The following is a 27,611-nucleotide window of genomic DNA, read 5'->3' as shown; positions in this document are numbered from 1 at the left end:
TCTGGACACATGGGCTTCTATGGCCCACATCTGGAGACATAGGTTTAAATGTCTCCTTGAGAGCTGGGGAACTGACAATGAAATAACCACATGCTCATAATATCCTGTCTGGTCTACTCATGCCTCGAGTAAATGAGATCAACTACCTTAACCACTGTGACCGATCAATGACTCGAGGGACACAGCAGTGTGGTTAACTGAATTTGCTTCTACCTCATAGCGCCAGAGACCCGGCTTGGATCCTGATGACGGGTGCTGTCTCTGTGGAGCTTGCACGTTCTCCCTGTCACTGTGTGGGTTTTCCCAGGGTGCTCCAGTTTCCTCCCACATTCCAAAGACATACAGGTTCTGTGGGTGAATTGGCTTCGGTAAAATTACAAATGTTGCTGGTCATACGTTCCTGCTACATGAGCTCGAATCAGGGGAGAGCTCGGGAGAACTCTAGAATTACCTCGCACAGTGGGACAGGCCCTTTAACTCACTCTTGAAAACATCCAGTGAATTGGCCTCTTTGTGAATTGGCCACTGCCTTCTGTGGAATGAAATGCCACGAAATAACACCTATGGAAATAGTTAACACCCAATGCATCTCCTCCTTCCTGTTCCCAGGTTTTTTTTTGGTAATTGTATGTGTTCTGCTGCAGAATCAGATGGTTGGTGCTGAAACACTGAATATTAAGGCATCTGGTTGAGGGAGGCAACGAGAGAGAGAGAGATTCCCAGATACAGTCGAGATTTGCACTTGATCTGCTTCATTCAACATTTTCCAAAGTGTGAACGGATGGACGCTTCCGTTCCCACAACTTAAAGGGCAGGCATTGAGACGATTCAGGAAACGCACAGCTGGGTGGGCAGCGGTCTGAGAGACGGGAGCTGAAGTCGAGATGCAGAATCATGATCCTTCGTTGGAATCTGTGCGACAAAATGGCGATCGGGGCGGCACGGTGGCACAGTCTGTGTGCAGTGTTGCTGTCTAGACTCGGGTTCGATCCTGACAATGTGTGCTATCTGTACGGAGTTTGCACGTTCTTCCTGTAACCGCGTGGGTTTTCTCCGGGTGCTCCGGTTTGCTCCCGCATTCCAAAGACGTGCGGGTTTGCAGGCTAATTGGTCTCGGTAAATTGTCCCTAGTGTGTCGGATAGCGCTAGTGTATGGGGTGATCACTGGTCGGCATGGACTCGACGGGCCGAAGGGCCTGTTTCCACACTGTATTTCTAAAGTCCAAAGTCGAAAACAGTTGCTTTAGGGTTGTTGTTAGGTGGATGGTTGACAGTTATCTAAATGGAAGCATTGGAGATCCTGAGTCTTGGTGAGATTGTTCAAGCATTCCTGAATCTGTAGACTCAATGGACAATCCTATCACTTATGACCTTATAACACGGTGCCCAGAACTGAACACAAGACTCTGAATGTGGCCTCACCTACATCTTATACAACTGCAACACAAGCAGAGGTCCATCACTGGTTGAGTTGGCAAGTCATTCCAAAGCTACCAAACTTTCACCAAATTATCTCAAGAGGCGATTAAGGGGTTCATAGTGCCCCAGGATATGGTGTGAAATAGGCAATATCAAATTAACTGTTCAATCTATAACACAGAGAGTATAGTTCCCTATGGAAATCTGTGGCCAATGCAATATTATCACATACAGTATTCTCCAATATTACAACAATTCCCCCAGTGGTTTATAAATGTGATGAGCCTCTGCCTCTGATCACGGGATGTTCATATTAATAGGATATATTTTGAAATATGGATTGGTATTGATATGGCTTTTATCACTTTCCAAGGAATATTTCATCCAATCATTTTGATTTCATGCTACAGTGATTTTCATGCAGCAGTTTTGAGTACAGGACAATGCTTCAAATAAAACAGAGACATTATCACCTAATTTATCTTTTTCTGGATTCAAAAAATGGCAAGTGGTCAGAGGGTCGCAATATCACAAGTTCATTAGTGATAGGAGCAGAATAACATCGTTCGACCGAACAAGTTGACACTGCTATTCAATCCTGGCTGATCTATCTTTCCCTCTCAACCCCATTCTCCTGCCTTCTCCCCATAACCCCAGGCACCCTTACTAATCAGGAATGTATCTATCTCTGCCTTATCCTGACTTGGCCTCCACAGCCATCTGTGGCAATGAATTCCACAGATTCACCACCCACTGACTGAAAACATTCCTCCTCATCTCCTGCCTAAAGGAATGGCATTTTATTCTGATGCTTTGACCTCTGGTCCCAGTCCCTCCCATGAGTGGAAACATCCTCTCCACATCCACTCTGTCCAGGCCTGAGATTAGTTCTGCACTTCACCCTGGGAACAATTTACAGTATCCAGAAACCAGAAGGGTCCTGACCCATGCCAAGTTTTCCAGAGGTGCTGCCTGACCTGCTGAGTTACTCCAGCTGTAAACCATAATCGGGCCTATTGAGGCCTCTGCAGTTGTCGCTACGGAGCATCTGCAGTTCCTTCCTACACATTGTCTATTTGATCTGTTTGGACAGCATGTGAAACAAATTGAAATGTCTCAGTATCACAATGCCACTAAATCTCTATTCCTCCTTCACTTCATCCTCTCCCTCTCCGTCATGATCTCCCACTACTGTCTTCTTCATCTCTGTGGCATCCCTTGTGCTCCTGAAGTGTGAGTACCATGGAAATGTACCTTCCCAGCGATGACCTGCTTCTCAGTAGGCTGTTCATGACTAGCATGAGAGCTCTAAGTAGCCATAATGGTGCAGGGTGTGTACATAGACTTCCAGTGGCGGACTGGCCAGGGTGTCAGCTTGCCCAATGGCAAGTGGGCCCCCTATATCAAGTGGGCCCCTGATGAAGTGGGCCACCTTTGTCTCCTGGCAACCAATATTTTTAGACCCAGTCCGCCACTGTAGACTTCTCAACGTGAGATCTCCACCGTTTGGGCAGCGTGGTGGCACAGCGGTAGAGTTGCTGCCTTGCAGCGCCAGGGACCCCGGGTTCAATCCTGACTGCGGGCGCTGTCTGTACAGCGTTTGTACGTTCCAGGCGTCCCAAGCCGCTGAGACTGTTCACCCGACGCCGGAGCGCCATCACCCAGCGAGAGGGCCTGAAACATCGGGCCACCGCAGCGCCGACTGCAGAGGCCACAATAGGCCCGACTATGGGTGGGCAAGGGATGGGGACTGGACTTTGTGCCTTCCCTCACAGTGGGAACCATTGTGGGGGGATGTTTTGATGTTTATTGTTGAATTCGTTAATGTTGAGTCTTATCTTTATTTGCGTGGTGCATGGCAAGTCAAATTTCACTACACCAATTGGTGTATGTGATAATAAATGTCCTTTGTATCCTTTGTACGTTCTCCCCGTGACCGCGTGGGCTATCTCCGGTTTCCTCCCACACACACACAGGTTTATAAGTTAATTGGCTTCTGTACCATTGTGAATTGCCCCTAATGTGCAGCATAGTGTTAGTCTACAGGACGGATCGCCGGACAGCACGGACTCGGTGGGCCGAAGGGCCTGTTTCCACGCTGTATCTCTAAGGCCAAGGTCGAAAGTCGAGTCTTTGAAGCGAGAATGGCCCCAATTCTGCCTTTTTTTTTGTGTGGCTCCTGATTTACCGCAGAGCCTCGTTAGAAAACAATCCAGGGAGAAGATTCCGCCAAGCTAAATTATTCTCCAAAACTTTTGCTGTCCTTTCCACTTTTCTTAAGAGGTGAGGTGTTGACATGAACCCTGAAGTGATGGATGATGTATCCTCGTCTTAAACAGGTTATTACGTGCATTTAAATAGTCTGTGCTAACGCAAGAAGTGGGACGCTAAAATTATCACAATGAGGAAAGGCAAGGAGATAGTGTTGATACAGGACTCCCTCAGCACAAAGATCTCATTGAGCCACTAGGAGAAAACGCACTGAGTTCGCCCTATTTCACTTCAGGAATCTAGGTTGGCGCAGCTCTTGACATCTCTGGCGCTGCTGAATCACAAGATGGAGCCCGCGTTTTCACTCTGGACGTTTCTCGTTTCATTTGGTTCCATTAGCAAGGCAAATGGGCACGTTTGAAGGAGAGGATTTCATAGCAAAAGGATTTGAGTGTAGGAGCAGGGAGGTTCTACTGCAGTGGTACAGGGTCTTGGTGAAACCACATCTGGAGTACTGCGTACAGTTTTGGTCTCCTAATCTGAGGAAGGACATTCTTGGAGTACAGAGAAGGTTCACCAGACTGATTCCTGGGATGTCAGGACTTTCGTATGAAGAAAGACTGGATAGACTCGGCTTGCACTCGCTAGAATTTACAAGATTGAGGGGGGATCTTATAGAAACTTACAAAATTCTTAAGGGGTTGGACAGGCTAGATGCAGGAAGATTATTCCCGATGTTGGGGAAGTCCAGAACAAGGGGTCACAGTTTAAGGATAAAGGGGAAATCTTTTAGGACCGAGATGTGAAAAACATTTTTCACACAGAGAGTGGTGAATCTCTGGAATTCTCTGCCACAGAAGGTAGTTGAGGCCAGTTCATTGGCTATATTTTAGAGGGAGTTAGATGTGGTCCTTGTGGCTAAAGGGATCAGGGGGTATGGAGAGAAGGCAGGTACAGGATATTGAGTTTGATGATCAGCCATGATCATATTGAATGGCGGTGCAGGCTCGAAGGGCCGAATGGCCTACTCCTGCACCTATTTTCTATGTTTCTATGTTTCTAAGATCAAAAAACGGAAAGAAAACCTGAACAGCAGATCCTGGAAATCTGAAATAAAGACAGGAATCTCCGTCAACATTCAGTGGCGGTGGAAAGAAAAACAAAATTAGCAGGCGGCATGGTGGCGCAGCGGTAGAGTTGCTGCCAGACAGTGCCGGAGAACCTGGTTCGATCCTGACTATGGGTGCTGCCTGTACGGAGTTTGCACGTTCTCCCCGTGAGAGGGGGGTTTCCTCCGGGGGGAGGGGGCTTCGGTTTCCCCCACACTCTAAAGACGTACCGGTTTGTAGGTTAATTGGCTTGATGTAATTGTAAATTGTCCCTTGTGTGTAGGGCAGTGCGAGTGTGTTGGGGGAACCATGTTCGGCATGGGCGTGGTGTTTGGAAAGGCTGGATTTTGCACTGTATCTCTACAACTAAGCGAAACATTTTAAGTGGGACGTCTGCATCAGAATGCTCCTGACTTGAAACGTCACCTATCCATATCTTTTCTCTCCACTGACTCAGTCTGAGGAAGGGTCTCGGTCTGAAAATCACCCATTCCTTCTATTCAGAGATGCTGCCTCTCCCGCTGAGTTATTCCAGCATTTGGTGTCTATCTTCGGTTTAAACCAGCATCTGCAGTTCCTTCCTACAACAATCCTTTAGAGATACTGCCTGACCCACTGTGTTACTCCAGCACTTTGTGCCTTCTTCATCAGAACAGTTCCTTAAAATCAGGCTAACTTGAAACATTAACTCGATTTATCTTCATTTCGTCTGGACATCCAACTTAAAATGTCAGGACCGGTTCTCATTCCACATATTCTGCCTGACCTGTTGAGTGTTTGCTTGGCTATTGAAATATCTTCATGAAATGTTTTAGCGCAAGAAATGGAAAGGTTTCGAGGGATTTGGGCCAAACCTGGGTGTAGATTAACCCTTATTAATGCATGCCATTTATAACCTTCACCACATGTGTGTGCATGCCACCCGTTACATGGTATTGCTGTACTACACAAGGGCAGTCTCTCTCTCACACACACACAAAACAGAGGAGCCAGACGCGAGCTGCTGGCTGTTTGAATGTTCCTGTTTGCCTAATGGACTAAAGATTGCTTTCACCATGTGTGTGTTGTTGTGGATCACTTATAAACATGGTGTCAGGAGTGGGATCTGAACCCACGCCTCCAAAGGAGACTGCGAACTGAGCTGAAATGAGACTAGCTTAGATGGGGCATGTTAGTCGGCGTGGTTGATTGGGCTGAAGGACCTGTTTCCGTGCTGTATGTCTCTGTGACTCGAAGAAATCTTTCAGCCGTGATGATATATTTGCTCTGCACAACTACTCATGCCGCTGCCACTGTTTGTCTTGTTCACAGTCCGGCTGTAATTAAGGAAGTTCCTCCGGGATTGGAAGGCCAAGGGTCTAAACGCAAGCTCTACAGCGCCGTCCCTGGCCGCCAGTTCATCGTGTTGAGGTCCTACCAGCCTCAAGGCGAAGGGGAGATTCCGCTCAACAAAGGAGATAGGGTGAAAGGTCAGTACTTGCATTCTTCTTAAAAAGCGGGGCGGTACAGAGGGGCGCAGTGGTAGAGCTGCTGCCCTCCAATGTCAGAGCCCCAGGTTCAATCCTGACTACGGACACTATCCGTACAGAGTTTGTACGTTCTCCATGTGAGCTCGTGAGCTTTCTCTGGGTGCCGGTATAGATACAACGCGGAAACAGACCCTTCGGCCCCACATAGTCCGCACTGACCTGTGACCCTCCCGTGCACTAATATTATCCTACACAATACGGATAACTTACAATGTTACCGATTTTTTTAATGGAAACTTACATACCTGTACTGATGTGGAGTGTGGGAGGACACCAGAGCACTGGGAGAAAACCCATGTGGTCCCAGGGAGAACGTGCAAACTCCGTACAGACAGCAATGTTACAGTGGTAGAGTTGTGGCCTTACAGCGCCTGAGGCCCAGGTTTAATCCTGACTATCGATGCTTTCCATACGGAGTTTGTAGGTTGACTCGGTGATCGTGGGTTTTCTCCAGCTGCTCTGGTCTCCTCCCACACTACAAAGACGTACAGGTTTGTAGGTTAATTGGCATTGGTAAATATTGCAAATTATCCCAAGTGTGTAGGATAGTGCTAATGTATGGGTGATCGCTGGTCGGCGTGGACTCGGTGGGCCGAAGGGCCTTATTTCCACGCTGTATGTCTAAAGTAAAACTAAACTAAGCACTCGTGTGTAGCTGCCTGTCTTAAAACCAATGCAGGTCGGAGTAAAGACTACACATCCCCAGGGTGCACATGGCAGACTAGATGGAATAGTTTTGAGGTTAGAGGGACAAAGTGTCAAGCAGATGGGTGCGGCAATATTTTGTACACAGAAGGGTGGTGGGTGGCTGGAACGAGCTGCCAGAGGTGGTGGTGGAGGCAGAGACGGTAGTGGTTTTTGAGGGCCTTTCAGATACGTACGTGGATATGCAAAGAATGGAAATAGGCCCTTCGGCCCACCGAGTCCGTACTGCCCAGTGATCACCCCGTAAACTAGCACTAACCTGCACACATTAGGGACAATTTACAATTTTACCAAAGCCAACGCACCTACAAACATGCACGTCTTTGGAGCGTGGGAGGAATCCGGAGCACCCGGAGAAAACCCACGCGGTTACAGGGTGAGCGTACAAACTCCATTCAGACAGCACCCGTGGTCAGGATCGAACCCGGGTCTCTGGCGATGTAAGGCAGCAGCTCTACCGCTGAGCCACCGCGCCGCCCCACTGCGCACCGTGTGCAGGGAGAGGAGATTGGTTTAGCTTGGCATTACGTTTGGCACGGATATTGTGGGCTGAAGGGCCTGTTCCTGTGCTGTACTGTTCTATGAACCTGCTCTCTATTAAACTCCTCTTTGAATAGAGACTCCCCAATGGTACGTGCAAACGTGGGATCAACCTGTAACACCCATGCTTGAATGACTGTAAAATCCTAGCATAACGGCAGTTTGTGTAGGAAGGAACTGCAGATGCTGGTTTCAACAGAAGATAGACACAAAAAGCTGGAGCAACTCTGCGGGTCAGGCAGCATCTCTGGAGAGAAGGAATGTGATTTTTTTGCATATCTTTCATTCACTTGTTCTATCTCTCTCTAAAGGGCCTGTCCTACTTGGCTGTCATTTGCGTGTAATTTATGCAACATCATTTACGCGAGCATCGTGATGCGTGCATGGAGCGCGATGACATAGGCAGTGACGCGTGGCCGTGCGTGACGTCGCAAGATTTTGTGATGTACGAAATCTTCACAAGCCATCAGCGTCACGTGCAAATGACGGCCAAGTGGGACAGGCCCTTAAATCACCATCTATATCTCCCATCTCCCTTTCACTTCAATATCAGTCTGAAGAAGGGTCCTTGGCCCGAAACGTCACCTATTCCTTTTCTCCAGAGAAGAGAGCCTGACCCACTGAGTTACTCCAGCTTCCTGTGTCTACAACAACAGTTTATTTTAAACGAGTTAACTGCTACTCACAGTTTCTCCTATACATTTCATTCCCTCTCGTTGAAATGTTCCCTCGATGCTTCCACCTCAGCTGTTAATTGAAGCAGAGAACAGAAGAATAATCCTCCAGAGAGCTTGTATAATGAACTGGCATAAACTCTGAGCAGCACTTACGGATAATTGAAACTCCCTATATGTAACTAACCTCAAAAATGTTACTGTTTATGTTGCAGTTTACACTGCGGTCTATATTAATATTTTTGCTGCGGATTTAAAGGGCCTCTGGTCTTGTGTGAGTCATGCTCTCCATGTTATTTCAGACATGACATAATATTGCAGTGCTCTGAGCAAATACTCCCGAAATAACACTTTATTTTCGGAACACAGGATGTACCAGAAATAAATCATCCCGGTTGATCTTGTAATGTTATACGGAGGGGCGCGCTGCGCCACTAATGTCGCAGGCGGATAGACGTACGGGATTGATCCCAGGAATGAGTGGGTTAACATATGATGAGCGTTTGAAGGCACTGGGACTGTACGCTTTGGAGTTTAGAACGATGAGGGGGGGAACATTATTGAAACGTACCGAATATTGAAAGGCCTGGATAGAGTGGATGTGGAGAGGATGTTTCCACTGGTGGGAGAGTCTAGGACCCGAGGACACAGCCTCAGAATAAAAGGACGTACCTTCAGATAGGAGACGAGGAGGAATTTCTTTAGTCAGAGGGTGGTGAATCTGTGGAATTCATTGCCACAGACAGCTGTGGAGGAGTCAATGGACATTTTTCAGGCAGAGATTGGCAGGTTTTTGGTTAGTACGGGTGTCAGGTGTTACGGGGAGAAGGCAGGAGAATGGGGGTGAGAGGGAAAGGTAGATCAGCCATGATTGAATAGGGGATTAACTTGATCGGCCGAAAGGCCTAATTCTGCTCCTAGAACCTTTGAATTTATGAGTTATTATAGTCATGTCATGCAGCATGCAAACAGGCCCTTCAGCCCTACACGGCCATGATCCCCATCTATGCTAGTCCCACCTGACCACATTTGGCACATGTTCTTCCAAACTTTTCCTATCAATGTCTTTTAAATGTTTCTCTAATACCTGCCTCGAATACCTCCTCCGACAGCTTGTTCCATGCATCCACCGACCTTGGTTCAGTTTAGTTCAGTTTAGTTTATTGTCACTTGCACATGGTACAGTGAAGTGATTTTTGTTGCGCGCTAACCAGTCAGCAGAAAGACAATACATGATTACAATCGATCCATTTACAGTGTAGAGATACACGCTAATAGAATAACATTTAGTGCAGGGTAAAGCCAGCAAAGTCCGATCATGGATAGTCTGAGGGTCATCAAAGAGGTAGATAGTAGTTCAGCGCTGCTCTCTGCTTGTGGTAGGATGATTCAATTGCCTGGTCACAGCTGGGATGAAAATGTGAAGAAATCTACTGTGAAAAGTTACCCCTCAGATTCCTATTAAATCTTTTCCTTCTCACCTTAAGCCTACGTCCTCTGGTTCTTGATTCCCCAACTCTGGGTAAAAAAAACACTGTACGTATTAGTCTGAAGTTGATCTACCTCTCGGGTAGATAGATACAAAGTGCTGGAGTAACTCAACGGGTCAGGCAGAGTCTCTGGAGAAAAATGATGGGTGACGTTTTGGGTCGAGACCCTTCCTCCGACCTCTCAGGCAGATGTAAATAAGCCATGGCATTACTTCAGAATAGGCAAAGCCAATAGTTATCTATCCTCATTAAAACAGCTGGCCAGTCCGTTAGTACTCTGGTACCTGGTATCCAATTCCATTCACCAAGTTGTCAAATTGCCCTCAAGGACTGTTTCCTGAAGATGATCCCATATAAGTTCTATCAATAGTGGTGATCGGTCAAAGGTGTTGGAGCTTCTTTGCACAGGAACCACTGTGGGAACTTCAGTACCATTTGGGGACTCAGCGGCCATGTATAGCTGTGGATCCATCAATCCCAAGCCGGAGAATGAAGAAGGGTCCTGACACCGAAACATCACACATCCTTTTTCTCCAGGGATGAGTTACTCCAGCACTTTGTGTCTGATCCCAGGACACTCCTACTTTGGATGATGGTCTCCTCATACAATGGTCCACCTTGCTATTGAACAACAAAGCAGTTGGGCTACTCTTTGGTGTGGGAGGTGGGTTTACACTAGCCACTTGATACCAAGCACCAGTCACTTTGTAACTTTGTCGCCGCCCTTTATGTAGCGACTCTTTGCATACCTCGGGTATGAAAAACCAAGACTATCACTGTGACAATAAAGTATCACTCATGCATTCATTCATTCACTCATTCATCCATTCACTCATTCATTCATTCACTCACTCACTCATTCATTCATTCATTCACTCGTCGTTCAGTCATTCATTCATTCACTCGTCGTTCAGTCATTCATTCATTCACTCAGCATTCATTCATTCATCATTCATTCATTCATTCATTCATACATTTATTCATTCATCCAGTTCCCACTCTTCCCCTGTACCTCAAGAAGGGTCACCCATTCTTTTCCTCCAGAGATGCTGCCTGACCCGCTGAGTTACTCCAACATTTTGTGTCTACCCAATATCATACCTTTACAAGTGCAGTTAGTCCAGCACCAGGGGGTCACGGTGCAAGAATAAGAGGTAGGCCATTTAGGACTGAGATGAGGAAAAACCAGAGAGTTGTGAATCTGTGGAATTCTCTGCCACGGAAGGCAGTGGAGGCCAATTCAATTCAATTGAGAGATATAACTCTTCGGGCTAACAGAATCAAGGGATATGGGGAGAAAGCAGGAACAGGGTACGGATTTTGGGTGATCAGCCATGATCATATTGAAAGGCGGTGCTGGCTCGAAGGGCCGAATGGCCTACTCCTGCACCTCTTTTCTGTATTGCTATGTTTCCATGTGTCTATCTTCCTTATATCATAATACCTTTACAAGTGCAGTTTGTCAAGAAATCTCCTGCACAAAGACAAGTAGAGATGGTCAACTTTGCTATCGATGAAACAAGGCAACAAATGAATGAAAAGTACTAGAAATGGTGAAATGGAGGAAACCCTATCCAGTTAAATCACCTTTGTCATCCCTGGCAGTGATGTGCAGGTCCTGAAAGAGAGAGTACAAAAATTAATAGTTCCCTGCAATGATAGAGTGGTGGCATTGTGGTGCAGCGGGTAGAGCTGCTGTCTCACAGTGCCAGAGACCCGGGTTCGATCCTGAGCTCGGGTGCTGTCTGTGTGGAGTTCTCACGTTCACCCAGTGACCTCATGGATTTCCTCCGGGTGCTCCGGCTTCCTCCCACTTCCCAAAGACGTGCGGGTTTGCAGGTTTCTAGGGATCTGCAAAAGTACCTTTCATGTGGTAGGCAGTGGGTGTGTAAATGGGATAGCATGGGACTATTGTGAATGGGTGATTGGTGGTCCGTGTGGACCCGGTGGGCCAACCCGCCTGTTACCATGCTCTATCTCAAACAGAAACTCAGCTAAAATCTCCCTCTCTCCTTGACATTCTTTGTAACGTGATGGGACCCAGAACTGCCATAGGTTTAATACAACTATAGTTATATCTTTCGATCGTGACTATCTGTACGGAGTTTGCACGTTCTCCCCCGTGACCGCGTAGGTTTTCTCCAGGTGCTCCGGTTTCTTCCCACACTCCAAAGATGTACAGGTTCGTCGGTTCATTGGCGTTGGTCAAATTGGGAATTGTCCCTGGTGTGTGTTGGATAGTGCTTGTGTAGGGGGTGAACACTGGTCGACACGGACTCGGTGGGCCGAAGGGCCTATTTCCATACTTTATCTCTAAACTAAACTAAACTAATCTCCAAAGATGTACAGGTTTGTCGGTTCATCGGCATCGGTAAAATTGTTAATAATCCCCAGTGTGCAGAATAATCCCAGTGCACGGGGTGATCGCTGGCCAGCGCGGACTCAGTGGGACGAGGGACCTGTTTCCGCGCTGTATCTCTAAAGTCTAAAGTCATTTTGGGGGGGGGGAATCTTTATTCCAAGATATATTTAGCTGTAACAACTCATTTATACTTGCCCTTCATTCTTATGACATAATGATGATGTGTTGGACAAGGCAGGTTTACGATCTAATCTGACCTCCACTGCCCCTCTATATATATTGTATCAACCACTAATGACTGCTGACAAGGCAAATGTTTGACATCCTCACAAAATCATATCAAGTCCTGCTCGTTCAGCCGTACTTTGATTTAAATAGGTTAATGGAACTTCTAAAGCAGAGACGGAGCAAACATGTTTGGCTTGGCCCCATTTTAATCCCATCATTTCAAGACACATGTGTACAGCGCTCCTTACCTTTAAAATGCTGATTACTGAACATCTGACATAGCTGTTTAACATTCACTATTGGGAGTGTGAATGAGGCTTTGCTTTGCAATTCCCTTTCATAACATCAATGAAATCGCGAGCATTAATGTTCAAAGTTTTTTTTAATGCGATTGTGTCTTTGGGTGAAACCCTCCTCGTCATTTACTGGATCCCACATGGTGGCACAGTCGATGCCTTTTGTAAATTGTTCCCCGCAATTCGGGCCTGGATTAAAAGCATTTTGAGTCGAATCAGAAATCAAACTGGATCCTGCTCCGAAGATGTAACATTACCCAGTTGGAAAGCTGCTGGGACTGTTCAAAGACTCTCAAAGATATGGAGCGCCAAAGACATCCGAAGCAGCAACTAAGATCGAGCTCTATAGAGTGCGTGCTCTAAAGTACGTGCTGTATGGAGCGGAAACGTGGACACTGAAGAAGGGACATGAACGTTTGAAATGACGAGCCTTCGCTCAATAATGGGAGTGTCACGTCTCGACAGGATCTGGAACGCCACCATACGTGCAACCCTTGGTATGGAATTAACCATTCTGGACAGAAAGACCACGTTACTTCGGCCATATCCAGCGAATGCCACCATCACGCTCTCCCAAACTAGCATTTGAGGCACATGTCCATGGAAACCGCCCAAGTGGAAGACCGCCAAAAATATGGAGTGACTGCCTGGAAGCAGACTGCAGCAAAAAGAACATCAGCTCTCTGGTCAGAGCTAGCCGGCTGGCTAAGGGCAGAGAGAGTGGCAGGACGTCGTGAAGCAGATGGCACCACTCAACCCCAAGTTGGAGTGAACTCCATAGATCGATAGAATCAAAACAATATTTTCATTTCGGCGGTCACGGTGGCGCAGCGGTAGAGTTGTTGCCTTACAACGAATGCAGCGCCGGAGACCCGGGTTCGATCCTGACTACGGGTGCTGTCTGTACGGAGTTTGTACGTTCTCCCCGTGATCTGCGTGGGTTTTCTCCGAGATCTTCCCACACTCCAAAGATTTACAGGTTTGTAGGTTAATCGGCTTGGTAAATGTAAAAAGTGTCCCTAGTGGGTGTAGGATAATGTTAATGTGTGAGGATCGCTGGTTGGCACAGACACGGTGGGCCGAAGGGCCTGTTTCTGCGCTGTATCTCTAAACTAAATATTAAAGGATGGGGTTGCCGTTATCTGTGGACATTAATGAGCACGATTCTTCAAAGAATTATGTGTGAATTTGCAGCCGGGCATTGATCGCTTCTGAGCCAAACACAAAATGTTTTTTTAGTGCGACATGGTGGTGCAGTGGTAGAGTTGCTGCCTACGGGTGCTGTCTGTACGGAGTTTGTATGTTCTCCCCGTGACCGCATGGCCTTTTCCCCAGGTGCTCCGGTTTCCTCCCATATTCCAAAGACATGCCTGCCGGTGTGTAGGTTAATTGGCTTCAGTAGAATTGTAAAATTGTTCCTGTTGTGTGGGATAGTGCCGGGGATCGCTGGTCGGCGCAGACTCGGTGGGCCGAAGGGTCTGTTTCCGCGCTGTATCTCCAAACTAAACTGAAGTAAGATGCTGGAGTAACTTCGCAGGTCAGGCAACATCTGGGCAGACAACGTTTTGGGTCACCACCTTATCTGGCACTGCCTGGCCCAGGGCGGTTAGAAAATAGGTGCAGGAGTAGAGGCCATTCGGCCCTTCGATCCAGCACCGCCATTCATTGTGAGCATGGCTGATCGTCCCCAATCAATAACCCGTGCCTGCCTTCTCCCCATATCCCTTGATTCCACTAGCCCCTCTTCCAGCTCTTTGTGTTTTGCTCAAGATTCCAGCATCCGCAGTCGCTTGTGTTTCTTCATCGATCTATACTGCATGGAAATCTGACTCTGTTTACTTGTTGATAGCTATAGACACATGCTGTGTGGAAACAGGCCCTTCGGCCCTCTGGATGTGTGTTGACCAGTTTAGTTTAGTTTAGTGTTAGTTTAGGGTGACAGCATGGAAACAGGCCCTTCGGCCCACCGAGTCTGCACCGACCAGCTATCCCCAGCACTATCCCATTTAAGTACTAATCTGACATGTTCTCCAGGGATGCTGCCTGACCCACATACTTCAGCACTTTGTTCCTATTTTTAAATCTTACATTAATCCTTTTTTTTAATGATTATTATTCCTCTCACATTCTCATCTTTCTCCACAAATCCCCTACCCCCCCCCCACCCTCGGGTTCCACCACTCACCTTCACCGGGGTGAAACTAAACAAATATTTAAATAATGCCGGAATATGACTTCCTAATTAATTTTTTGATGACGAAGATCGGTGCGTTCAATAAATATTCATAACTGAAATCAATCCTAGCAAACTCTGATGTAATTCTCAAGGTCATACGAGGTGAAAGAAAAATTAATTTACTTGGCTCTCTCTCGTGAGCAGAGTGTCACTTAGTTTAGTTTAGAGGTCATCCATTCACTCATTCATCATCGTTGAAAACATTAGCGACGCCGTGGCGCTGGGTTTCAACGGGAACGGTGACGGACGCACCACACATCTCTGTCCTCCAGTTCCTGCGGACTTCCGCCGCTGGAAGTATAGGGTTTTGGCGTGTGCGTGCTTTATCATCATTCCTTACAATGCCATGTACGACAGTGATCGCAACTTCTATTGAAGTGTGGATGGCCGTTGGCTCGTTAGAGCCCAGCCTGTGAATGCGGAGCAGAACAACAGACAGCCAACCATGTCATCTCTGGGTGTCCGCTCTACCACCCAGCAAATGGAGCTCAGGGCCTGGCAGACATTGACACAGAGACTGGCTGCAACCTGGCTGCTCAACAGCCGGCTTGAGATCTAACTATTCCTTTATGTTTCATTCGCAAGAAGAAGAAGGCTTTCTAGGAGCTCATCCGCCCTTTGACAGGTCTTGTTTTTGGTCCTGCTGGGGGTCCACAGCCCCCTCCTCACCTGGCAAACCAGGTGGGGGAGATGGTTTAGCCGCCGACTATCCGACCATGGAGCGGGTAGCACGGGATTACACAGTACACGTGATGGGGGGGGAACTCCCCCTGACCTGACCTGTTAGGTACAGCGTGGAAACAGGCCCTTCGACCCATCGAGTCAGTGTCGACTAGCGATCCCCGCACATTAACATTATCCAGGGACATTTTTTTACATTTACACCGAGCTAATTAACCTACATACCTGCACGTCTTTGGTGTGTGGGAGGAAACCGAAGATCTCGGCGAAAACCCACGCGGTCACGGGGAGAACGTGCAAACTCCGTACAGACAGCACCCGTAGTCGGGATCGAACCCGCGTCTCTGGTGCTGCAATCGCTGTAAGGCTGCAACTCTACCGCTGCACCACCGTGCCAGGCATGCCCACTTGGCTACTTAAGGAACGGAGGACGGCAGGTTAGTTTACTTGGTCTCATGAGACCGTGTAAAACAATGACATGAGAGGGTATAGAGAAGATTCACGAGGATTCTTTTAGGAAGGAAATGAGGAGAAATTTCTTTCATCAGAGGGAAGTGAATCTGTGGAATTCTTTGCCACAGAAGGCTGTGGAGGCTGTCCGTGGATATTTAAGGCATAGGTAGATAGATTCTTGATTTGGACGGGTTTCAGAGGTTATGGGGAGAAGGCAGGAGAATGGGGTTAGGAAGGAGAGAAAGATCAGCCATGATTGAATGATGGAGTAGACTTGATGGGCCGAATGGCTTAATTGTACTCCTACCCCTTATGACCTTATGGATGATGCCAGGACTCGAGGGTCTGAGCTCTAGGGAGAGGTTGAGAAGGGCAGGGCTCTATTCCTTGGAGCGCAAAAGGATGAGGGATGATCTTATAGAGGTGTTCAAAATCATGAGAGGAATAGATCGGGTAGATGTCTAGAGTCGGGGGACTCGAGAACCAGAGGGCTTCGGTTTAAAGTGAAGGGGGAAAGATGTAATGGGAACCTTTTCACACAAAGGGTGGGTGTATGGAACGAGCTGCCAGATGAGGTAGTTGAGGCAGGTACACAAAAAAGCTGGAGAAACTCAGCGGGTGCAGCAGCATCTATGGAGCGAAGGAAATAGGCAACGTTTCAGGCCGAAACCTTTCATCAGTCTGAAGAAGAGTTTTGGCCCAAAACGTTGCCTATTTCCTTCGCTCCATAGATGCTGCTGCACCCGCTGAGTTTCTCCAGCTTTTTTGTGTACCTTCGATTTTCCAGCATCTGCAGTTCCTTCTTAAACACAGGTGGTTGAGGCAGGTCACAGAGTCATAGAGTGATACAGTGTGGAAAGAGGCCCTTTGGCCCAGCTCACCTACACCGGCCAACAATGTCCCAACTACCCTAGTCCCACTTGCCTGCGCTTGGTGCATAACCCTCCAAACCTGTCCTATCCATGTACCTGTCCAACTGTTTCTTAAAACGATTTGGTACGATAACAACATTTAAAAAGACATTTGGGCAGGTACCATGGACAGGAAATGTCGAGAGGGATATGGCAGGTGGGGCTGCTGTAGATAGAACACCTTGGTTGGTGTGGGCAAGTTGGGTATTAGGGCTGGAGGGCCTGTTTCCGCGTTGAATCGTTCTATGACTAATATTTACTGCCCGACTCTATTTACATCTCCCCATCATTTATTGACAGGTATCATTTATTATTGTCAAGTGAACCAAGCTGTAGTGACAACCCTTGTGAGAGAGACCCATTCAATTTCGAGAATGAGAATGCAATTTCGTTCGAACCAAGTTGTTTGAATGACAATAAAAGGCATTCTATTCTATTCCTCGAGTATAACTACGATTTAAGAACCTGTCCAATACCTTGGATCAATGATGCTTTTATGTTTAAGAAAGAACTGCAGATGCTGGAAAAATGGAAGGTAGACAAAAATGCTGGAGGAACTCAGCGGGTGAGGCAGCATCTATGGAGAGAAGGAATAGGCGACGTTTTGGGTGTCAGACTGCTTTTATTGTCACATGTGCAAACACACAGTGAAATTGTTTTTGTACAAACCGTTCAGTACAGTACTGCCATACTAACCCAATTAGCAAAGTGTACAGAAATAGTCCACTGATTCCGCATGCAAGAGGGGGCATGTTTTAGCGCCATTTTACAAGTCCAGTCTGGGCTCCAGTTGTTATGAGCAGTGCCTGATCCAGGCGAGCTCCAGGCTGCTGCAGGGCCTCCAGCTGTCACCTTCACTGGTCGTGTAGATCGACCAGAGATCTCGCACCCCTCTCCTCTCCTCGCCCGTCCACCTTTGTTCCCCAGGAGTACCTCCCGCAACCGACCTTGAGCGTGCGGTAGGCAAGACTTTGGTCACCCTGGCTGGGCTCCTGTCTGGGGCCACCAGGGTAGGCCAGACAACACTCGCCAGTAGCTGGTTTGTGTAACGTAGTTTAGTTTAGAGAGACAGCATGAAAACAGGCCCTTCGGCCCACCGAGTCCATGCTGACCATCGATCACCCATTCACACTAGTTCTGTAACATCCCACGTTCTTCCTCCATTCCCGACACACTAGGGACAATTTACAGAGGGAAACTAACCTACAAACCCGCACGTCTTTGGGACGCGGGAGGAAACCGGGGCACGCGGAGGAAACCCACGCAGTCACAGGGAGAACATGCAAACTCCACACAGACAGCTCCCAAGGTTAGGATCGAACCCAGGGCTCTGCTGTGCCACTGTGTCGCCTTAAATGCCCTTTACCTTTAAGACACAGTACCTTTAAGGACTATCTGATGAACTTAGGACCAGGATTAATGGCCGTTCCTTTAGGAAGGAGATGAGGGAGAATTTATTTAGAGGGTGGTGAACCTGTGGAATTCTTTGCCACAGAAGGATGTGGGGGCCAAGTCAATGGATATTTCTAAGGCCAACATTGACAGAGTCTTGATTAGTGCGGGTGTCAGGGGTTATGGGGAGAAGGCAGGAGAATGGGGTTGAGAGGGAGAGGTCACCCAGCCATGATTGAATGGTGGAGTAGTCTTGACGGGCCGAATGGCCTAATTCTGCTCCTATCACTAATGAACCTATGAACTTTCAGTTGTGTGTCAGAGCTGAGCCAGGTTCCTTGCTGTACCTGCTGAAGGAGGAATTGTTCTAGATGAAGGAGTCTGATCAAACCATCTTTCAAATGAGCAGTTTTGCAATCTGAAAAGTTTTTAGCTTTTTAAAACGGCTTCAGGAAGACACGAAATGCTGAGAGATTGACGCAGATGAATTTCCAATTCAGTATCTTTGCACCGGAATTTATGAAACTTCAAATTTTTTATTAGTCTCGGCAGCAGGAACTTGCAGTTGATATGATACCTCTGGTGAAATAATGCACTCAACTTGCACGTTCTGATTGGTACTCCTATAGTTTTTTTCCACAGCTATTATTCCAGACAAGTCTATGATTATAATATTCTCCCACAGTTCACTGCACAGCGATCTCCTTTGATGTCCACTTTCAATTCACCCTCTCTGCCTTCATCTTTATCACCAAGTTTGAAACCTCTCCGTTCTTAAAGTAGATCATTTCAGAACACGGTACATAGAAATACAGCCTGCTGTATCCATGCTGTGCATTGTGCCAATCTAAACTAATCCCGTCTTTTATTTTTTTAGTTTAGTTTGGAGATACAGCGCGGGAACAGGCCCTTTAGCCCACTGAGTCTGCTCCAACCAGCGACCCCCCGCACATTGACACTACCCGACACACACTAGGGATAATTTACATTCATCCCAAGCCAATTAATCTACAAGCCTGTACGTCTTTGGAGTGTGGGAGGAAACCGAGGAGATCTCTGATACACCCAGACAAGCACCCGCAGTCAGGCTCGAACCTGGGTCCCTGGCGCTGTAAGGCAGCAACTCTACCACCATGTCGCCCTATGGAACATGTTCCATATTCCTCTAGTCAAGTGTTTTATTGTCCATGTGTCCCAAATAGAACAATGACATTCTTACTTGCAGCAGCACAACAGAAAGTGTAAACAATACAATAAATGAGAAAAGTCCATATGTACATGCTCATAAAGATAACCAAATAAAGAATACTAGTGCAAGACAAAGCCAGTGCCTCCTTGTCCATATAGTTCAGGGCTTACTTGAGGTTGTCGTGTTAAATAGCCTGGTGGCTGTAGGGGAGATGCTGTTCCTGAACCACGATGTTCTTTCCGATGGCGGGGGTGAAATGAGAGCGTGGCCAGGGTGTGTGTGGGTCTCTGATGATGCCGGCTGCCTTATTGAGGCAGCGACTCCTGTAAGTCCCTTCAATGGTGGGGAGGTCAGAGCCTGTGATGGACTGGGCAGTCTATTCCTCTATCCCAATGGTTCCCAACGTACGCCCCACAGGGGGGCAATTTGATTTTTAAGGGGGGCAATTGAGCGCGACTGAGGAGGTCTGGGTCCAAATTTTCGATTTTTATTTTTTTGGATTTTCCATCAGCTAAACATATGTAGCTTATGTATCAGATGTTATTTTGAGTTTTTGGGTAAAAAAGGTCTTTATTGTGTAGTTATTACATAATCACCGCGCCATCGCTCTTCATGCACGTCGCACGAAGCGCGCAAGGTCATGGGAGAACCTTATTTATTGATTGATTTAGAAATGCGATTCAAAGAGCTTTTGCTAAGTTACCCTTATAATATCTATTTCCTCCGTTTTCTCTCAAGGGAAAGCAAGGGGGGGGCGGGGCATCAGGATTTTAGAGGTGATTAGGTGGAGCATGGCCAAAAAAAGGTTGGGAACCACTGCTCTATCCCAAGTCTGTTCATGCTTCTGTGTGACCACTTCCTAAACAATGTTACCGTATGTCCTTTTGCCACATCCCTTTGGTAGCACGTTCCAGCCACCCACCACTCTCTGTATGTAAAGGACTTGCCTTGCGAAGGAACGACACCAAGTGCTGGAGTAACTCAGTGGGTCAAGCAGAATCCTTGGAGAAGATGGTTTGGTGACGTTTCATGTTGGGCCCCTTCTCCAAAAGGGTTTGGAGTCTAATCTGAAGTTGGATCCTTTTATTCCTTCTCCCTAACATCCTTAAGTAAAAACAATATGTGCCAGAAACACTCAGGCAGGTCTGGGAAGATAATATGAGTTAACGTTTTAGGTCAAAGACACATTGTCAGACCCCATTCCTGTTCCATGCGATTTTTTCTGTGCAAATATCGTCCACACAACAACTTACACTCTGAAGAATAATAATAACAATAATACATTTAATTTTTATAGCGCTTCTCTAAGACTCAAAGTAGCTTTACAATAGTAACAGACAATAGCAAACGGGGTCCCGTTGAAGAAGGGTCCCGACCTAAAACGTCACCAGTCCATTCCCTCCACAGATACTGTTTGACCCACTGAGTCACTCCAGCACTTTGTGATTGGCAAACAAGTCATGTAAATCCTGAAAGAAATTACTTTGGATGTATCATTAGTTTAGTTTAGTTTAGAGATAAAGCACAGAAACAGGCCCTTTGGCCAACCTTGCCAAACCAGCGATCCCCGCACACGAACACTATCCCACACACACTAGAGACAATTTAACAATTTTGCTTTGGAGCCAATTAACCTACAAACCTGTACGTCCTTGTAGTATGGGAGGAAAACTGAGATCCCGGAGAAAACCCACATGGTCACAGGGAGAACGTACAAACTCTGTACAAACAGCACCCGTAGTCAGGATTGAACCCGGGTCTCTGGCGCTGTGAGGCAGCAACTCTACCGCTGCGCCACCGTCCCGCCCTGAAGATTACGAAGAAAGATCCCGACCCGAATCGTCACCTGTCCACTCCATTCACAGATTCCGCCTGACCCGCTGAGTTACTCCAGCACTAATATCATTCTGAAAGAAATTGCTTTATTTTTTTGATACAATTGCTGGAAATATCTGTAAAACCAGCATCTGCAGTTCCTTCCCGCACATAACTAGGCTTTGGCCTGTGAGGGAATTTCCATTCTTATATCTAACATTGTCAAAGGCAGTGCGATGTGACAACTCTTCACAAAGCTCTCCAGCGGAGGCCTGGCGACGAGGAGAAAGATTTCTTGTCGTACAAAGCTAACGCTAATTATACCCCTGGCAAGAGGCACAAAACCGCTGTGGCGTGTGTGGAAGAAAGAAATGCATTTATTAATCACATCAGCAACTGCCCAGAGAATGGAAAGTTTTCAGGAGATAAAAATAAACACATAAACACAAAAGTAATTGGGTCCCGAGCAAAAACCTACAGATGCGCAATGGGAACTGAGGTACAAAACTTGTGAGAAGTAGATAAAATGACGCAAATATGTTCAAGGGAAGGAAAAACAAAGGGCCGATGATTATATTTTGCAAAGTGTCAGATCGGGTCTGTTCTGCATTGTTGAAATCGGTGAAATAGACAGTATAGAAACATAGAAAATAGGTGCAGGAGTAGGCCATTCGGCCCTTCGAGCCTGCACCGCCATTCAATATGATCATGGCTGATCATCCAACTCAGTATCCTGTACCTGCCTTCTCTCCATACCTCCTGATCCCTTTAGCCACAAGGGCCACATCTAACTCCCTCTTAAATATAGCCAATAATAATAATAATAATAAATTTTATTTTCGGGCGCCTTTCAAATCTCAAGGACACCTTACAAAGATTAACAGTAGAGAAAAAAACATATAGTCGGAGAAAAATAAATAATAAGGACATCATCAGTACACAAATTAAAGATAGAAATCGCTCCAAAGACACAAAATCAAAAAATCAAAAAACACAATGTGAAGAGAGAGCAGCGGCAGCTAAAGCGCGCCAGCGTCCACTCTCCCTTCCGACAGCCATCTTGGACACAAGACTTACTAAAAACTGGAAAAAAAAATGAATTAAACGGACGGCTGCTGGTTAGCAGCCGTTCCCCAAGATGGCTCCTCATCTACAAACCGGCCTCAACTACCTTCTGTGGCAGAGAATTCCACAGATTCACCACTCTCTGTGTGAAAAATGTTTTCCTCATCTCGTCCTGAAAGATTTCCCCCTTATCCTTAAACTGTGACCCCTTGTTTTGGACTTCCCCAACATCGGGAACAATCTTCCTGCATCTAGCCTGTCTAACCCCTTAAGAATTTTGTAAGTTTCTATAAGATCCCCCCTCAATCTTCTAAATTCTTCTGAGTACAAGCCGAGTCTATCCAGTCTTTCTTCATATGAAAGTCCTGCCATCCCAGGAATCAATCTGGTGAACTTTCTCTGTACTCCCTCTATGGCAAGAATGTCTTTCAGATTAGGAGACCAAAACTGTACGCAATACTCCAGGTGTGGCCTCACCAAGACCCTGTACAACTGCAGTATAAACCTCCCTGCTCCTTTACTCAAATCCTTTTGCTATGAATGCTAACATACCATTCGCTTTCTTCACTGCCTGCTGCACCTGCATGCCTACTTTTAATGACTGGTGTACCATGACACCCAGGTCTCGTTGTATCTCCCCTTTTCCTAATTGGCCACCATTCAGATAATAGCCTACTTTCCTGTTTTTGCCACCAAAGTGGATAACCTCACATTTATCCACATTATACTGCATCTGCCATGCATTTGCCCACTCACCCAGCCTATCCAAGTCATCTTGCAGCCTCCTAGCATCCACCTCACAGCTAACACTGCCCCCCAGCTTCGTGTCATCCGCAAAACTTGGAGATGTTGCATTCAATTCCCTCGTCCAAATCATTAATGTATATTGTAAATAGCTGTAGGAAGGAATTGCAGATGCGGTTCCTTCTGTGAAGATAGACACAAAATGCTGAAGTAACCCAGCGGGACAGGCAGCATCTCTGGATGGATGAATGGGTGATGTTTCAGGTCGAGACCCAGTCTCGGACATCCTCTGTACCTCCCCTTACCTGAGTGATGTTCACTTCATCTAAGGTAGAGAAAAATGCTGGAGGATCTCAGCGGGTGAGGCAGCATCTATGGAGCGAAGGAATAGGTGACGTTTCTGGTCGATACCCTTCTTCAGGCTGATGTGGGTGTGGGGGGGAGTGAAGAAGAAAAGAAGAGGCAGAGACAGTGGGCTGTGGGAGAGCGTGGACGGAGGGAAAAGCAAGGACTACCTGAAATTGCAGGTCAACGTCCATAACGCTGGGGTGTAAACTACCCAAGCGAAATATGAGGTGCTGTTCCTCCAATTTGCAGTGGGCCTCACTCTGGCCATGGAGGAGGCCCAGGACAGAAAGGTCGGATACGGAATGGGAGGGGGAGTTGAAGTGCTGAGCCACCGGGAGATCGGGTTGGTTAATGCAAACTGTGCGGAGGTGTTGGGCGAAGCGATCGCCAAGCCTGCGCTTGGTCTCACCGATGTAGAACAGTTGACACCTAGAGCAGCGGATGCAGGTGAACCTCTGCCTCACCTGGAAAGACTGCTTGGGTCCTTGGATGGAGTCGAGGGGGAGGGGGGGGGGAGGTAAAGCGACAAGCGTAGCATTTTCTGCAGCTGCAAGGGAAAGTACCTGGGGAGGGGGTGGTTTCAGTGGGAAGGGATGAATTGACAATTTAAAGGAGGTTTAATGGGGATGTTTGTTGTTGTCTGGAACAAGCTGACAGAGGAGGTGGTGGAGTCAGATTCAGTCACAACATTTGGAAGGCATTCGCACAGATACTTGGATAGAAAAGGATTGACTTGGGCTGAAGGCAGGGACTTGGAACCTGTAGAGATGGGCATTGGGGTCAGCATGAATAAAGTGGGCCAAATGGCCTGCGTCTGGTGGTCGTACAATTCTATGGCATTGTGCGCAGGACGGAACTGCAGATGCTGGTTTAAACCGAAGACAGACACAAAATGCGAGAGTAACGAAGATCACAAAATGAGAGAGTAACTCAGCGGGACAGGCAGCATCTCTGGAGGGAAGGAATGGGTGACGTTTTAGGTCAAGACACTTTTTCAGACTGGTTAGGGATAAGGGAAACGCGATGATGCGGAGAGATACAGAGCAATGAATGAAAAATATGCAAAAAAAGTAACAATGATAAAGGAAACAGGCCATTGTTAGCTGTTTGTTGGGTGATAACGAGAAGCTGGTGCGGCTTGGGCAGGGGTGTAATTCTATGACATTGTAGAGTGGGAAGCAGGTTCACGAGGTGGGATAGACTAATAATGAATCGAGTGTTCCTCTTCCAATACAATGCGCAGTAGATGTGTGCCTTTGTGTAAACTGTGTTTTTGTTCTTTCCTCTCGTTATCCTTGCAGTTCTGAGCATTGGGGAAGGCGGATTCTGGGAAGGCAGTGCTCGAGGAAGGATCGGATGGTTTCCCGCGGAATGTGTGGAGGAAATCCCGGCAAACGAAGCCAAACCAGGTAAGGACCCAAGTGGAAAACGTAGGGTGCGATGAGCAGAGGATGGAGGCAAGGTATTTGAGACCAGGTGCAGCTACCTGCCCACATGCTGACTTCATAAGGTGATACGTGATAGGAGCAGAATTAGGCCATTTGGCCCATCAAGTCTACTCCGCCATTCAATCATGACTGATCCATCTCTCCCTCCTAACCCCATTCTCCTGCGTTCTCCCCATAACCCCTGACACCCGTACTAACTGTCACTGTATGTCATATTGTTACTTGTGGGCGGAGCACCAAGGCAAATTCCTTGTATGTGAATATTTGGCCAATAAACTTACTTACATAACCAAGAATCTATCTATTTCTGCCTTAAAAATATCCACTGACTTGGCCTCCACAGCCTTCTATGGCAATGAATTCACCAAACATTCCATGGGGAAGGTTAAACGGTTAAATACTTTGCTTAATACTGATGGCAAAACATTTTGTGTTGAGTGTTTTAAAGTTGCATATGACTGATATTTACATTTACGTTGAGGTTTAGTTTATTATAGTCACGTGTACCGAGGTACAGTGGAAAGCTTGTTGTTGTGCGCTATCCAATGTGTAGATTAGATTTTGTTTAGTCTCATTCAGAGATACAACGTGGAAACAGGCCCTTCGGCCCACCGAGTCTGCGCCGACCAGCAATCCCCGCACTAACACGATCCCACACACACTATGGACGACTATAACAAGCCAATTAACCATCAAATCTGTACGTCTCTGGAGTGTGGGAGGTAATCAGAGCTCCCGAAGGAAACCCACGCAGGTCACGGGGAGAGCGTACAAACTCCGTACAGACAGCACCCGTAGTCAGGATCGAACCCGGGTCTCTAGCACTGTAAGGCAGCAACTCTACCGCTGTGCCACCCTGGCGCCCCAAAGATGTATGTGCAGAAAATACTATGCCTGCTTACAAACAAGCCGTCCCCAGTGTACAGATAAAGGTTAAAGGTTAAAGGCTACCACATTTAGTGCAACATAAAGTCTGATGTCCGATTAAAGACAGTTCAAAGGTATTCAGAATAGCAGGGCGTTCCTTTAGAATGGATATGAGCAAGAATTTCTTTAGCCAAAGGGTGGTGAATCTATGAAATTCATTGCCACCAGCGGCTGTGGAGGCCACCATTGGCTATTCTTAAAGTGGAGGCTGATAGGTCTTGATTAGTTTAGTTTAGTTCAGAGATACAGCGCAGAAACAGACCCTTTGACCCAGCAGGTCCACGCCGACAAGCGATCCCCGCACATTAACACTACCCTACACACACTAAGGACAATTTACAATTATACCAAGCCAATTAAACAACAAACCTATATGTCTTTGGAGTGTGGGAGAAACCCGCAGATCCCGGAGAAAACCCACGCGGGTCACGGGGAGAACGTACAACTCACTACAGACTGCGCCCGTAGTCGGGATCAATCCCGAGTCCCTGGAGCTGTAAGGCAGCAACTGTGCCACCGCGCCTTCCCCATTAGTGAGATTGTGAGAGATAACCTCAAAGGTTAAGAGAGACGAAGGCAGGAGAATGGGTTCAGATCGAAAATCTGATCAGCCATGATTGAATGGTGGAGCAGACTTAATGGGCCCGAATCACCAAATGATGGTTCCTGTGTCTTATGACCCAAGGAGAAGAAGGCCTCCCATCCCATTAACTTTACAGCCATTCAGTGAGATCCTTCACTATTGCATTGCTTTCCACTCTCTTTGAGCCTTCGGTCTGGATAGACGGCAATGGTCCATCACCCTGGGTCCTGAAACCTCCATGTAAGACACAGTTTGCAATTGCCCAATGTCACGGTATGGGCTCGGACACTGGCGGCCTTCCGTGAATGCTGGCCGCCATGGGGGTTCACGTGAATTATTGATGAAGTTGATGACATTGTGTAATTTGATGACTCCTCTTGTTTTGTAAGTTGCCAATGTAGGCAGTCTGTCATCCCGATACTGTGTCTGTTGGTTTGTTTGCTTGAATAAAAGCATGTTGTATATACATTGTTTTTTTTTAAAAAAGGGCAGGGACAGGGCGGGTTAGACACAGAGTGAAGCTCCCTCTACACTGTCCCGTCACGGAGCGGATGTATGGAGGATGTTTTCCCCAAGTGGGAGAGTCTAGGACCAGAGGACACAGCCTCAGAATAAAAATGCGTTCCTTTAGGAAGGAGTTGAAGCGGAATTTCTTTAGTCAGAGGGTGGTGAGAAAAAAAAAGAACAAGAAGGCTGTTGGCGGGTGAGTTGGAGTGTGGAGAACATAAACGTGGCAGCAAGACTGAAAATATTCTACATGCTATTCGCGTAGATAGCTACTGTTGTCATGGCTACCATAGACATTCCACAGAGGGGGAAGAGAAACAGTTTTATCAATGGTCTAATTAGTTCCTGCTTTTTGTTAGATGGGGCGGCACGGTGGTGCAGCGGTAGAGTTGCTGCCTCACAGCGCCGGAGACCCGCGTTCCATCCCGCCTACGGGTGCTGTCTGTGTGGAGTTTGTACGTTCCCCCTGTGACACCGTGGGTTTTCTCCGAGATCTTCGATTTCCCCCCTACACTCCAAAAACGTCAATTGGTTTGGCATACATGTTAATTGCCTCTTGCGTGTGTAGTGAGGTAGTGTTAGTGTGCAGGGATCGCTGGTCGGCACGGACCCGTTGGGCCGAAGGGCCTGTTTCCGCGCTGTATCTCTGAACTAAACTAAACTACAATTGCACATGTCAAATGTCTGTCAGCATGAGTAAGTGTAACATTGAGAGAAGCAAACTCAGCCAATATAGTTTTGGTAACAAA

The 27,611-nt window shown here is 47.0% G+C and overlaps 1 protein-coding gene across 1 annotated transcript in view; it reads left to right on the top strand.

Moving 5' to 3' along the window:
* The window catches only part of shank2b (SH3 and multiple ankyrin repeat domains 2b), a 463,010-nt gene that overhangs the window by 123,625 nt on the left and 311,774 nt on the right, over positions 1-27,611 (top strand). Inside the window, exons 11-12 of the mRNA XM_055649215.1 lie at positions 6,051-6,208; positions 24,699-24,806. Coding sequence (XP_055505190.1) covers positions 6,051-6,208; positions 24,699-24,806 — 266 coding nt within the window. The remainder of the gene's footprint in view (positions 1-6,050; positions 6,209-24,698; positions 24,807-27,611) is intronic.

The sequence above is a fragment of the Leucoraja erinacea genome, chromosome 18, assembly GCF_028641065.1.
Source record: "Leucoraja erinacea ecotype New England chromosome 18, Leri_hhj_1, whole genome shotgun sequence".
Classification (NCBI taxonomy): Eukaryota; Metazoa; Chordata; class Chondrichthyes; order Rajiformes; family Rajidae; genus Leucoraja; species Leucoraja erinaceus.
The sequence above is the reverse complement of the archived record's forward strand: the minus strand, read 5'-3'. Positions and strand labels throughout refer to the sequence as shown.